The sequence below is a fragment of the Apteryx mantelli genome, chromosome 3 (assembly GCF_036417845.1).
Source record: "Apteryx mantelli isolate bAptMan1 chromosome 3, bAptMan1.hap1, whole genome shotgun sequence".
Lineage (NCBI taxonomy): Eukaryota > Metazoa > Chordata > Aves > Apterygiformes > Apterygidae > Apteryx > Apteryx mantelli.
Window position 1 is genome coordinate 32810868 of NC_089980.1, and position 14267 is coordinate 32825134.

The 14267-nt window shown below is 34.5% G+C and overlaps 1 protein-coding gene across 1 annotated transcript in view; it reads left to right on the forward strand.

Annotated features, from left to right (window-relative positions):
• Positions 1-14267, forward strand: part of USH2A (usherin) — a 409459-nt gene that overhangs the window by 129576 nt on the left and 265616 nt on the right. Inside the window, exon 21 of the mRNA XM_013949903.2 lies at positions 9956-10086. Coding sequence (XP_013805357.2) covers positions 9956-10086 — 131 coding nt within the window. The remainder of the gene's footprint in view (positions 1-9955; positions 10087-14267) is intronic.

Consider the following 14267-nt stretch of genomic DNA (forward strand, 5'->3'; position numbering starts at 1 on the left):
TTATTCCATGCAAGTCCTTCTGTGGACTTAGTTCCTGCAAATAAAAACAGTTCTTTAGGCTTCTTGTGAAAAAGGTCGTTTATGTCAAGAACAGTCACAGGAAATACTGCCACAGATACAACTAGATGAAAACATTATTTATTTCTTTCAGTTATTTTTTTGTTTGTTGAAATATTAACATTTGGCAAATTTGTTGCAGTTTATTGGTCTGCCTTAAAACTTTGCATTAACCTGGATATATTGTTAGATTTTTCTTGCAGTTCTGTCACAACTAGCATTTGTTGCTGAGTTTGTAACTTGAATTTTTATGATTTTTGCTGTTTGCTTTGTGTTGTATTTCTGTCTAAAAGGGTTTTTTTCTCCTTTTTGTTACATTTCCATTTTTGTCCTATAGTATTTCTCAAGATACTCATTAACTTATTTTATTTTTTCTTCTTCTCAGTATGTACATTGTCTAATCAATAAGCTTCTTCACTTGCTGCAAAATTTCCACTTTATTGTGCTTCCAACTTCTTTGATGCTGTGTGATGGGATTCTGCCTTGGCTAGTGCACTGTTGTCTAAATTTGCTGCGTTTCAGATCATTACACTGACTTTAATTTTGATGTATTTGTATTTTAGTGTGTTCTAGTCATACTCTTTTCCCGTGATTAGTTAAATTACTCTCTGTGCAGTGTTACATTTATAATACTGCTGGAAATACTAAATAAAGACTTACATTTGAACTGCTATTTACAGGTACTGACCTCTAGCTCATTTTTCTGATTTCTCTGTGATGTTGACCTTTTATAGATTGCACTGTTGTAAATCTTTGAAGTGATCCTTCTTGTCATCGTATTTCTGGTAATTGTGATTTGCATTGCATTAACACCTAGAAGCATTTCTCACCTTACCCTTGTTGTATGAGAAGACTTTTTATGCACTAATTTGTATACAAGTAACAGAATACAGTTCTTTCTCTAAAGAATTTATCTTGAAATTAAGATGAATTCTTGCCTCTATTTCCGAGCTTAAAATATTAAAGTTTGAAGTCAGGAAATTACTGATAAAGGACTTGTAATTCCAGAAACTGTTTTCTTCTTTCTCTAACAGAATCTGAGTCTGTTGATCTACAGTACGTTTATTACAGGATCTCGCTATTTCTTGAAGCTGTCAGAGAAGATGGGTTATGGTTGGAAAAAATGACTTTATTTTTCAGCCTAAGTAAAGATAAATAAATAAAAATAAGAATTACAGATATTATTTGAGAGAGACCACACTTTCGAGTAAAGTTTTTTTTTCAAATTTTGTTCAGTTCAGTAATATCAGAGAAAACCTTACCAGACTATTGGCCTATGTTTCATCTTTGCTCATATTCCACTTCAGAATTAGGAGCAACACAGAAACAAACGTGCAGCTGATCCCTACCCCAAGCAAGTCTTGACTCCTGGAAATATTTCCAGCCTGCAGTTGTTATTCCTACTCTGGTAGCTGTATTCTAAAAGTATAGTGCTGTTTGGATGTATGCGTGTTGCATGTTGTCCCAATGCACACAAGTGGAAGATAGTTCTCCTGAATTCTATTCCTAGATTTACTTAATAAGCTACTTTAATGATTGTATTGCTTTAAATATCTGTATAAATAGCTGGATGTTGGCTGTAATGCAAGGGAAATGCTAACAGATAATTGTATCATCCGCATCTCCCTATCAGATTTCACTGTCATCTCTCAAATATCTTTCTCTGAGGTTTTCATTTATTTATTAGATGAATCTGGGTAGTCAGAATATCTGGTGCCTTTTGGGTCTTGCTAAAATCTCAGATCCCTTTTGTGTCAATGCACTGCAGATTGTCTTAATTACATTTCTCTTTTCACTAGCAAATTGCCAGGTGACTTATGAAAAGTTTCATCTTTGTTTTAAACTTTTTTCCTTTTAGTTTCCTTGAACACAATCTTGTTTGTCTTGAGAGGGTGTTGAGAAACTTCTTCTCTCCCCTTTCCTAGGCAATCTCATATCCTTGTATTGTGTCCTCTTCATTGTTTATTCACCATCAAGCTAGTCTTTTTCCCCGTGTCTTCCTATGAGAGTATCAATCTTTACTCTGAGTGGATTTTTTTAAAGAACTACTTTATATAACTACAAATTCTTTAATTTATTTACTACAATTTTTTTATTTTTCTGGGGTACAAAGAACTGACTGGACATGTCTGTAATGGCCCAGTTAATTCTAAATTGTTAGCAGCTATTGATATGCAGAGTACTATTAATATGGAACCAGAATCTGCCAAAAACTTGTGATGTTCTGCATAACATGCAATATTCAGAGAATACTTTTGAATGGTACTTGAGTAGTTTTTCTGAATACATATGTTGGCATTTTGCTACTTTTATATATTTTTAAAGATAAGTTGGACAAAACAGGAAGGAAGTTTTCAAAAACTATGGAACCTTACACGGGTTGTATTGCCCCCCGTTCTTCGGAAAGGAACATGGAGGCATGTGGGATTTAAATGATGGCTCTTGGGTCACATACCTCAGTCGATGGCTGGGTACAGACTCAAGGTCTCCTAATTTTGAATCTCTTGATTTAACCACTAAGTATTACTCTATTCCTGAAAAAGCTCACTGTAAGTGAGGGGAGAAAGTGCTACTAATACATCAAACCTTATCACATGACTTTAAACTTATCTTAGCTTTCTTTTCACCAAGGTTTGCTGTAAATCTTTCTTACTAGGGAGTAGCAGGCCTGGTGTCCTTGCTAAAAGGACTGATTTACTATATTCATATGGAAACAGCAGCTTCCTATGGGTATGTTGTAGTGAATTAGAATCCTGTAGCTTTTACCCCTGTGTAACACTTAAGGCCTTAAAGACTGGAATATGTTATAGAAGTCCCTGTGACAGAAACTTAGAAACGTAGGCATCTTCTGTATAGAATAACGGCGTAAAAAATCTTTTAATATGAGCAATTTTCTTATTCTTCAAATACTCTAATTGATTGTTCATTGGACGCAGTCAGCCAAAAGTGGAGAGAAACTTTGTACAGACATCATTAGTTTTTCTCCATTTAAAGATTAATCATGAAGAGCTCTGGCTCTTTAATTCTGTAATTTGTATATTTAATGGGCTGCTGCAGAATCTATGACAGTAATTAGCATAGCCTGAAAACTCATTAATACGCAACAACATGATTAATGCAGCATTAATGCAAACATGACTGAAGTTATTTGGGTTATGTAGTAAGAAGATTAAAGCTAAAATGTCCTGTTTGTTTTACCAGTAGTGGGTATAATGGGGTAGCAAGCAAAATGAGAAAAAACAGGTATCAAATTAGTCATTTTAGTGTAAAAGAAATACTAGGTTCTAATCTAATGTTTTAGCCTGATAGTTAGTTTACACAGAAAATACTACACTTTGTCCCCTTTTTATTTATTCATCATGTTCTGTATTTATGCTTGTTCAATCCTTCAGTTTGACTTAATGTTTTGGTAGTTTGAGGTATTAAGAGCACATTAAAAAAAAAGTCTTCAAATTGAGGTTCTCCAACTTAAACTTTCACAAAATATATATATATTTTTGTCCTTACTAATTCTAAGAACAATGGATTTATAGCGTCTTATTTGCTTTAATATCATCTCCAATACAAGAAAAGAAGTTGCCGACCTGGAATTGGACACAAGTTACAGTTTGGAAAAAGAAGACTTGTCTGTGTGTGTGTGTGTGTGTGTGTGTGTGTGTGTATGTACATATGTATGTGTCTTTTAAGTATATATTTTAAATTTCTTCTAGAAAGAAAACAACTTGAAAATGGACAGCATTTACTTAATGCATTTACTGACTTAGTTTAATGTTTGTGATGATGAACTTGAAAGATATTTTGAAATACATTAAGATAATGTCAAAATATGGAACCTGTTCCTGTACCAAAGTTAACAAAAGATATTGGGTAGATTGGGGAAGAATACTTTCGAACTTCTCCTCTGAACAAAACCCAAAAGCCTGTAGGCTGTCACAAATTCTTTCTGAAGAGTGATAACTCTGTGGATTCAGCAGAGGATCTTCATGAATATGTCTAGGAAAGTGTCCACCAAGCTCTTTCTTCTCACCTAATTCCTTTGTTCATCATGTGAAATGGCTCTAAATCCTGATCCATTTTTCTAAAGCTTCCTTTTTTATTTTTTCAAAAGATGTGTTTTGGTAGCATAAATATATTTTAAAATGGTACCATTTAAGCTATTGTGATGACATGTAGCAAGCAGAATCATTCCCACAGAGCGAATAACAAGTAAATATTCATTCAATGGAAGTGTATAGTACCATAAAAGATGCTGTGGTTTCATTAAATACAGCTTAACTGAAACCAGAATTAAATTAATTATTGAAATAATTTTCAGTTAACCCAAAAAGAGTTTTACTCCCCACCTATCCCTGCCCCAGTTAAAAAGAAAACTTGTTTAATAATTTTTGTTGGTAAATGTACTTTGATTAGGTGAAAGCATTTGTACATACTTTTAATGTTAAGTAAATGCTTAAAGTTTGTTATCCTGAAGGAGTGTTGAGAATCTAATGCTGCAATCAAACTTTTCCTATATGATTTCTATTAATTTCGGTTGGCATTATGCACAAATAAGGGCTGTGGTAAACATAACAAGATCAGTTTCTTTGCCAACAGTTTTCTGTTAATTTGGGTGGAGTATGCAATTATATAATTATTTGCAGCAATGTATATAGCAATATAAACAGGTAGTACAAATTGGGTTTCTTGGAGAAATTGCACTGAAAATGCATGTGCTTCACAAATTATACAAAATTAATTTCTTATAATGCCTTGTGATTTTCCAGAAAATAGGCAGCTTGCTTTCTTTTCCCAACTGCAATGTTCATTGTTTTCCTTTTATGATTGCCTAGGTACACAAAGAAAATGTTTATGATATGCTAGGGTATCTAATTATTATTTTTACTTTTTAATCTGACATATAAGGGTTGTTACAGGCTATATTTATGAAATGAAAATATAATTAACTGTATTCTTACTCTCTGCATCAAAGTTGAAAATACAGTTATAAGGTTGTTCTTTTCACTTTTGGACAGGTCTTTAGATGCAATAATATATAGGTTTTGGCAAAGTGCCATGGGACTGTTAAGATATGTATCGGCTTTCTGTATGGATATCTAAATATGTAATGATTCTAAAAAGTTGTATTTCTTGTCTATTTTGAATAGAATGTCCACTTGAATGTCCTCTGAATGTCCATTTCTGGAGAAAAGTGCATTACAGGTATTTTAGCAGAGTTCATGGGACAAAGTTAATCCAGAAGGTAACCCAGGAAGCCTTAAGCAGGCCATTTTGCTGAAATCTCTCAGATATGTTTGAGAGATGTCTCCAGTTACTTTGCACCTCTGACTATTTTCTCCCATCAGTTCCTCACCCCCAAAATTTTAAGAAGTCAAAACACTTTGAATATCTTAGTATTTTGAAATGCTGATTTTTTTTTTTTAAACTAAGTTCAATTCAGTTAAATTGGAAGATGTTCTACAGAAAACCTCTTTAGTTTGGGTGAATAAAGTGTCTTGGTCAATCAAAACCTATTTTCAGCTTTTTATTTAGCAAGCATAAAATGGAAAAAAATTTTCAGGGTTAGTCAGTGAATTTTCAAAACTGTTCAGTTTGGCTATGAAATTGAAAAATTCTTTGCCGGAATAATTATAAACTGAATATATATATATTATGCTAATTTGGGAGCTGCTCTAATTTATACTTTTTTCCCTGATTACCAGCTGGCTCTTCTAAACTCAAAATAATCCCATGTGCTCTGTGAGTCTGCTGTGAGCAAAAACTGCAGTCAGCCTCTCAAGAGCACATTATTACCTGTTAATACTTTTATGAAGATCTTGCAAGCTGTATTGGGTTGTACAAGGAGAATCTGAATCCAGCTGTGAATCTGAATCTGAAATGTTGCTGAAGTTCTTAAACGTGCTATACTTTTATAAGGGAAGTAAAGAGGTGGTGTAAAAATCATTTCATATGCATTTTCTGCATTAGATAAAGAACTGGTTTCTGACTCATCTAGTGTTATAGGAATAGTATATCTTTTTAGTTTTAATATTAGCATATTAATGAAAGGAACTTTCAACACTGTATGCACTCACAGGATAGTATACTGATATTACCTCTCGTTTTAATACCTTAAAAATGTCATATTGGTCACTTACATCCTTATTCTTCTACCAAGCTGGATGTGCCATCTCTGAAACTAGGATAAAAATCTAATCACAATGCACTATTGCAAACCTTTAAACTATGTAGGTACTGACAGAAGGATAGAATCTACCCTAACACACTTTGGGATACTTTGAAACATTAATAATATTATTAATAATTATTTCATCTACTTGTCCTTTTATTACAGTATGTTCTTTTTTTTTGTCTTTTATGTTTGCTGTAGACAAGGCTTGTGTTGTATCTTGTATAATGCTGCTATCATTAAAGAAAAATAGGTTTTAAAATAATCCAATCAACTTCAACAAATATATTCAGTTTGTTCATTTTGTTCCTGTGTCCTGTGCTATTTTTTACAGATGTTAATTTTTTCTCACACAGCTGACCTGCAAAGTTTGCAGAATATTATCTATAAGAGATGAGGTTGCTTAATATGTGATTTCTCCATTATAGTCAGTACTGGAAATACAGGAAAATGCTAGTATTGAAGTGTGGAAGTACTTATTTGGAGCTAAATTATACAAACTTCTTATCCTATGAGGATCTTCAAAGATACCTGAACTTAAAGGGGTAGAGGCCTTCTCCAAATTGCATAATAGATAGGTTGCAAATGAAGTCAGAAGAATTTGCTTTATAGGCTGCGAATGAGAAAGATTATCCGATAGTCCCTGACTCATCACTAATTCATATGAGGCTATGGCAGCTCTAGAGGCAGGAGTTAAGGTTTTTGTAACCCTCTTCTTCAATATGCAAGGAAAGAAGGCTCCTGTATAACATTTCAAAACTTGAAGAATTACTGCAATATTATCATTATGAAAGAGTCATTTAATTTATATTTTCTAACACTTGCCATTGCACAATAATGGTTTTTTTGGAGATACTCAATTATTTTGTTTGCAGCTGTCCTAAATTAGGTGTAAGGAGGAATCCTTTGGTCTTCAGAAATGTCTTTTGGTAGCTTGACAAAAATACTGGCAGCTTGTTAAATTAACTGGGCTTTCTAATGCTGGGATTATAGGCCAACAGTCTCATCCTTTCCAGCGCATATTGTGATTGGAAATGCACAGAACCTTAAAGAACAGCAATAGTGGTGATTTCTGAGCTATGCAAAGCTATGCCCTCTCTCTCTTCCTGAAATATGGCTACTGGTTTTTTGAGCTTTTTACTTTAAAAAGGAAAAATGAAACTCAGAAGGATGGGGAAAAGAAGCTGAATTGTAGGAATATTGTTTGAAAAAGCAGGTTAACTTTTCAACTGAAATATCTTTATAAGTTAGTTTGCATAATACATCATCTGGGTCCTGTCTTTGCTGGGTGTGGTTGTGTACAATTGCTTTTTGTAGGTATTTTAATAGCATGATGGATTTTCATTATCTAGAGAGAAAGTTTCTTATCTGTGAGCGCATCATATTATATTGCATGAGAACATCTACATGATTAGGAAATGTGGGTCAAAGGATATTTCTTATGGGTAGAGGTAATTAACAAGCATTATCTAGTATGAATATGTATCAGAATTATGATTCTTTAATTTCTTGTAATAGATTCTGTCTACATGAAAAACTTTTATCACTTATTATTTTCTGTCTGACATAAGATGGTGAAAATGTGTGTGAAGAGACTGAATTGTTTGATAGAGTTGGGTAAAAAACATTAAATTGCCCCGTTCTGTAAAAAGCATTTTAGGCTGAAATATCATGGAAGTGTATATGAAAGAAGTAGCATTGAAAACACATGAAAATATTTCTGGAAAATTGCTGCATATAACAGGGATATGGTTTTCTCTTCCTTTCACCAACCATTTCACTGCTTTCTTCCAGCTGCATGGCTCACCCAACATACGTAACTCTAAGTTTCCAACACATTCTTTTCAAATTAAACTATTTTTAGCATGAGTGAACACTGGAATTATTTTTGCTCAATCCTTTACCACCTGTCCCCCCTCAATTAAAAAAGTGAAAGAGGAATCATATTCCAGCAGGAGGGATTTGATTGGCAATTCCAAAAACATTGGCTTCCATGCTGTTGATCAGGTGTGGGTATTGTGACTTGACTGCAGGAAGAGGAAAGAAAAAGGAAAAAGAAATAACAGTTTGTATTGCATAAAGTGGTGGGAGATAGGTATGCAAATAGATGGACCACTTGGGTAAATAAAGATACAGTGTGGAGATGATAGATTTACACCGTAATTTAGAAATGGTATGTTTATGTTTTACTTTGATCTTGTCAGATGTCTGCTGGGAGATATCTTTGCATTAACACTAACTCAAGGGAAGCAGATCATTTATGGTACCCATCCAGTTTGTAGAAATTCTTGGTTACTCTCTTCTTATCCGTTCCAAGAGGGGAGGTGTCACATACTTCACTGTGTATCCATATGTTGCATCATAGATTGATCACATCCTATTGCATTTGAGACGTATGCTGAGATTTACCTTACGATCTAGCATTGCTGTTCAAAATTTTGTTGTACGTTTTTTAAGCACATGGCTGAGTCAAAATTGTGAGATACCAGAATATGATGTAATACTGAAAAAATAAGGTTTGCATGACTCAGTGTTCCCTCTGAGTAATTATTTCAGTGTCTTTTTAGATGTGGAACCTTTGTCCAATATTATACCTTTGAATATTAGAGAAAAGGTACGTGTTGCTATTGCTGCCTTTTCATTTCCCATTGCAAAATAATAGTACAATAAAAGCAGGGATTAACCATAGACTCAGCCTGTGATATCTAGATTTTCACATTAGAAAAGTTGTGCCAAATTTTTCATATGATTTTGTAACTGTTATTTGTTTCTGTAAGAAGATTTTCTAGGAAACAGCTTAAAAGAAAGTCATCATGGTCATAAAAAATGTTGGTTATCCAAAACTTGTTTGTTTATAATTATGTTCCTGAAAACTGGGATATACAATATTTTATGAGTTGCTTCATTAATGTGCCCTTAGATGGTTACTAAGTAACTTTATATTCTGGGCAACAATATTCCAGTAACAGTATTTACAAGCTGTTTCATTAGCTTTTTGCTTTGATATTTTATTTGTGGTAAAAATAATGTAAAAAAAAAACCAAACAATTTTTTTTCTTTGAGTGGTATTCTGTTTACTTTATTAGTTTATCAGAAGCCAAATGGAGGACTATTAATAATGATTTGGAAGGTTCTTAATTAAGCATAGTTCATAACTATCCCTTGGGATATTTCCAATTTTTGTTAAAACTTGTTCTTTTTCAGGTTTTTTTTTTGTACTTAGATGCCATCATATATATATATCTCCTTTGGAACCACAAAGCCATTATTCTTCATAGAAACCCTTTATTGTAGTAACATCATTCCTGCTTTACAGATAGAAATGTTAAGGGAGAGGTGAAAGTCCATACGCAAAACTGGGCTTAAATCTTTTTCTGGTTCTTCCCATTCATCAACTATTAGCACAGTATGCTAGTATTTGAATTACATTTTCTTAAGAAAGGGGTTACTTAACAGCATAAGTCACAATTTTGTGACTCTTTTACAGGTGAGTAATAGCTTTGAAATCACTGGAATGTCTCTCAAAGCTTAACTCAGACTGGGTTAGAGGAATTCCTCCTACAATGACTAATCTGGGTTTTAGGTGAACAAAGCTTCCATGCCGTGACTTTGGTTTACCATTTTATTGCTGTTTTTTAGAAATCTTTTTTCATTTGTAATTAGACTCGTAAGACTTGTAAGAATTCATAAGAACCATTTTTAACACTAACCACATTTGCTTTTTTTAACCAGGTATTAAAGTTAAATTTAGAACGCAGGAACCTGATGGTTTGATTTTTTTCTCTGCATCACCTGGGAATCAAGAGGAATACATTGCACTTCAACTGAAGAGTGGTCGTCCTTACTTTCTTTTTGATCCACAGGTACAACAAAAAACCCGAGATCATATAAAAATAGGTTTATTACATATTCCAGGAATTCTTTATGTAATTGACGATGTGAGGTGATGGGACATTTACTTTATCCCTTTTTTTAATTGATTTAAGTTATGTTTCTCAGAACCCTTAGGTAACTGGAAATTTTGGGGGAAAGAAACATTGAGACACCTAAAGCTTTATTAATTTCTTAGTTAGTTACATGTTTGCCACTGTTAACAACTTTGTTTTTGCATTTTTATGGGTTGTGGGTTTTTTGCCAATACCACTAAACACCTCTACAACTTTAAGTACCAAGCATTCAAACAGTTGGGGGGAATTAGTTTTTCAATTAACAAATAAAGATTTTGTGTTATTTTAGTCAATTATTTTTTAGCATCTCATCTTGAGACTTAATCTTTTTCTACTGGAGTTAATGTATTGCCATTAATGTCATGAAAGTAGTCTCTTGCTTCCACTAATAATGACTATAACAAAGATGGAAATAATCAGGGAAATATTAGCAAATAACTTCCACAAAATTAAAAATAAGATCACATTCCTTGCATTTCTGTTTGGGTAATTTTTATTTTCTCTGCACCCCAAAACTGAATTGTATATATTATGTAATGCTCCCAGGGGATGAACAGAAATGTTTAATAGTATCAAAAGGTGTGTATTTAGAGATTTGATAATCCACCACTAACTTTGCTTCCTGAGCTCTGCCATGGTTAAACACATGGACCACTGGTGCTCCATGAACATGCAAAGGTATTGTGCAGCAATGTAGCTTCTCTTCAGCTTTGGAGAATCTGTAGAGGAGGCATGGTGCTACACAGAGGTTAATATGTATACATCATGATAGGGGCTAATGGACAGGAAAGGGCCTAAAACTAAATCTGTATTTATTTTTCATGTTGTTAAACATGTCTTTTCTAGTGATCAAAAGCTCTCAAACTTTTGTTTCTTATGCCCATCCATCTCCTACAGCACACCTTTCCTTCTCTTCCCCTTCTCTCTCCTACTTCCTGTGTAGGCTCCTGCTAGTTTACCCCTTCTTCCTGCACGTGGGGAAGGATGGGCTGACGGCACCATGCTCTCCAGTGGTGGGAGAGAATGTACCTGAGGCTGCCTTTTTTCTGCAGAGAATAAGCTGGGTCCAGATTTGTGTTAATTCTCCCTGTGCTTTCTGCTCTTGCCTTTCATTTTCCATCTGCCTGATCTCTGTCCAGTTCTCTTTTCCCTTCCCTGGCGGTGCTGGGTTTCAGCAGTTCTGTCACCAATGAAAGCAGTTTCTGTGGTTTGCCAAGTCCGACCCGTGGCAGATCTGGCAGATGAGAGGAGCTACTTCCCAAAGCTTCCTTCATTTTCCAAGAGGGTGAATTGTTGATAAAATCTCTGTTGCTTCAAGATTCATTCTGTGCCCTCCTGTTGGGGGACAGCTAAGATATGTATTCTTTTTGAAAGTGAGATAGATGTCTTTGACGTCCTGCTTCTGAAATAGAACGGGTGAAGGAGGGAGCTCATTTCTAAGGCTTTATCGGAAGAACTATAGAGGTCAGTCTTCTGCTGACTTTGTTGCATTAGACAACTAGCAGCAAATACTGAAAATAAGAAAGGGCTCTTCTATGCTCAAGGATTCAAGCTAGATCCACAAAGGTACTTATTTAAGCATCTGAACCTTGTTAATTTCATAAATTTATGACTCTGACCTTTAGACTCTCTTCTCTACTTTGATTCATAGTCACAAAGCTAGATATAGCTAAGAAAGACCTTTTCTTATAGTCATGATGCTGCATATTTACCTAAGAGTAGAATGTGTGAAGATCCCAGGCTTCCAAGTGTTTAATTCTACATCTCCACCAAATCTGTTTGTAGTATTCGAGAGCAGTGCCACCAGTGCCTTATTCAATGTTATTGCTACTGAAAGCACCATGTCTGACTTACCATAGTACAGTGTCTTTTTCCGTGTCTACATCGAATTGATCCTTCCAGTGATTCTGTGGCCAACTAATGCAACCAAGACTTTTTCTGACAATGGCAACTTAATGAGTTCCTAGTTACCAGTGAAAATCCTTGTTGCTTATATTTTGTATTATTAAACCTAATCCTGTTTCTTTGTCAACCCTTAGCATTCTTCTTGCAGTGATATTGAAATCTTTCTACATATTGATGAAGCCTTCCACTTCTGTGTACCCAGCAGGTTTCATGGGATATCTCTGCTTTTTGAGCTAGGATCCTTTGGGAGATAGTAATGATAGACCTCAAGATTAAGCCTTGAGGATTTTACTAAATAACCTCCCTCCACCTCTGTTGTTCCTATTTCAATATAACTGACTGTTGTCATCTCTTCTGCCAGCTTCCCATTCACATGATTAGTCCCTAGCTTCTTGAATGTAAATTATGATGTCTGCAGTAGCACTGAAAAAGCATACCAGAACTATCACTTTTTTTGTGTAGAGAGTCAGTCATGTAATTGAAGAAAAATAATTTGTTGTGAACTAAACATGGGTAAATACATCTATCTCATATCATCAGCGTTTATTCCAGATAATTTCATGTTATTAATGTCTCACTAACAGATTTGTCATTCATGGATCATTCTTTTTTTTCCCCCCTTTCTTGTGTGGAGGTACTATATTTACTATTATTCTATTATATATTAGTAGTACTATACTAGTAGTACTATATACTACTATTATATATTATTATTCTTCTTTAGCAGATTTGTTAGATTCATTAGAAGTTCTTTAAAAATATTTAATGTAGTAGTACTTTCTGTGATGGAAATGACTAGACCCCCTTTATTTCTATATTTCTTACATAGTTCGTTTATTTTTCAACACATGCATTGCAATTCTGATCCCTCCTCTGCCATTATTTTCTATTCCTGTAATGTCAGGTGTCATGTTCTTTTGCAGCAATTCTTATTCCTTCATTTGTTTATCATAGTTTGCGTTAGTGTGCAAACATTTAATTGCTTCTTTTTGACTTCATGTGCGTTCCTAACCAGGGTATAAGCATTGTTTTCTCTAATGATGGTCATAACATATCTGATAAACATTTGCAGTCCTGCCTTTGTATTCTTCTTAAAAACTGCAAAAAATTCCTTTGGTGACATGTGTGTCTCTGCTGAACTGTATCTCTCTCAGCTTGATATAATATTCTGTGCTCCATTCCAGCTTGAACCTTTGTCTTCTTACAGGTTAATTATTTTTACCCTTGGTCCCTTTCAGGATTCTTGTATGTATCTTTGCTCATGATAAGAAGTACATTTTCTCTTCCCTGAATCTGCTCTGGGGATAGTTCTGCCAACTCTTTTTAGTGGGGAATCTTCAGCAGCTTAACTTACTTCTTCCTTCTCTAAGTGTGAATCTTTTTCTTCCTGTCCATTCATACTTCTCTTAACTTTCTGTACACCATCCTTCATCTAGCTTTGTCCTAGCTATCTCTGTTGTCTCTCTTTCTTGTTGACTAGCTGTTCTTTTCTACTTCAGTCGGCCCGGAATACCTTCTTTCTTAATGATTAGGATACACTTCTGAGGGTATAGTATATCAGGATTCTTCTCAGAAGATGGAGGAAATTTAGTCCATCTCTTCTGTTTTAGAAGGTGACCCATTTACTAAACTTTTCAGCAAAAGGAGGATCACTTGCTGAATTTTCCTGATTTTCCTGCTGAATGGTTTGTGCAACAGCCAAAGTAGTAGGCACAGTCTGAGAGTGAACTGTTACTCCCAGAAAAGAAAGGTGGAGAGTGCCTAGTAATGAATACCAACTGTGCTTTGCTGCCTAGCACTAGCAAAACTTCAGTACTTATTCACTTTCTCACTGGTAAGAATGTGGACATTGAAGGAACTTTACTGGCAGAAAAGTAGTTGCATTCAGGCTGTAGCACTAAGACAGTATCTTTGAGAATCTGTATTTTAGATGTCGCTAAATATTTTCATGAATGTAGACTTCAGCAAGAAGACCCACCCAGATTCATATTTATTTACTTATTACTGAGAGCTGCTAAAAGATAAGGCTTATTGTATGACTCAGCAAACTAATCCAGATTTGGTTTCCTGTAGGTGATTTTCAAACTGTATAATGAGCTGTTTCACAACAGAATGCTTAAATGTGATCACAGAGTCGCTCAGGTAGTTCTGGTAAAATGTCTTATAGAGGCTTTTAATGTAGTGCATTCTGA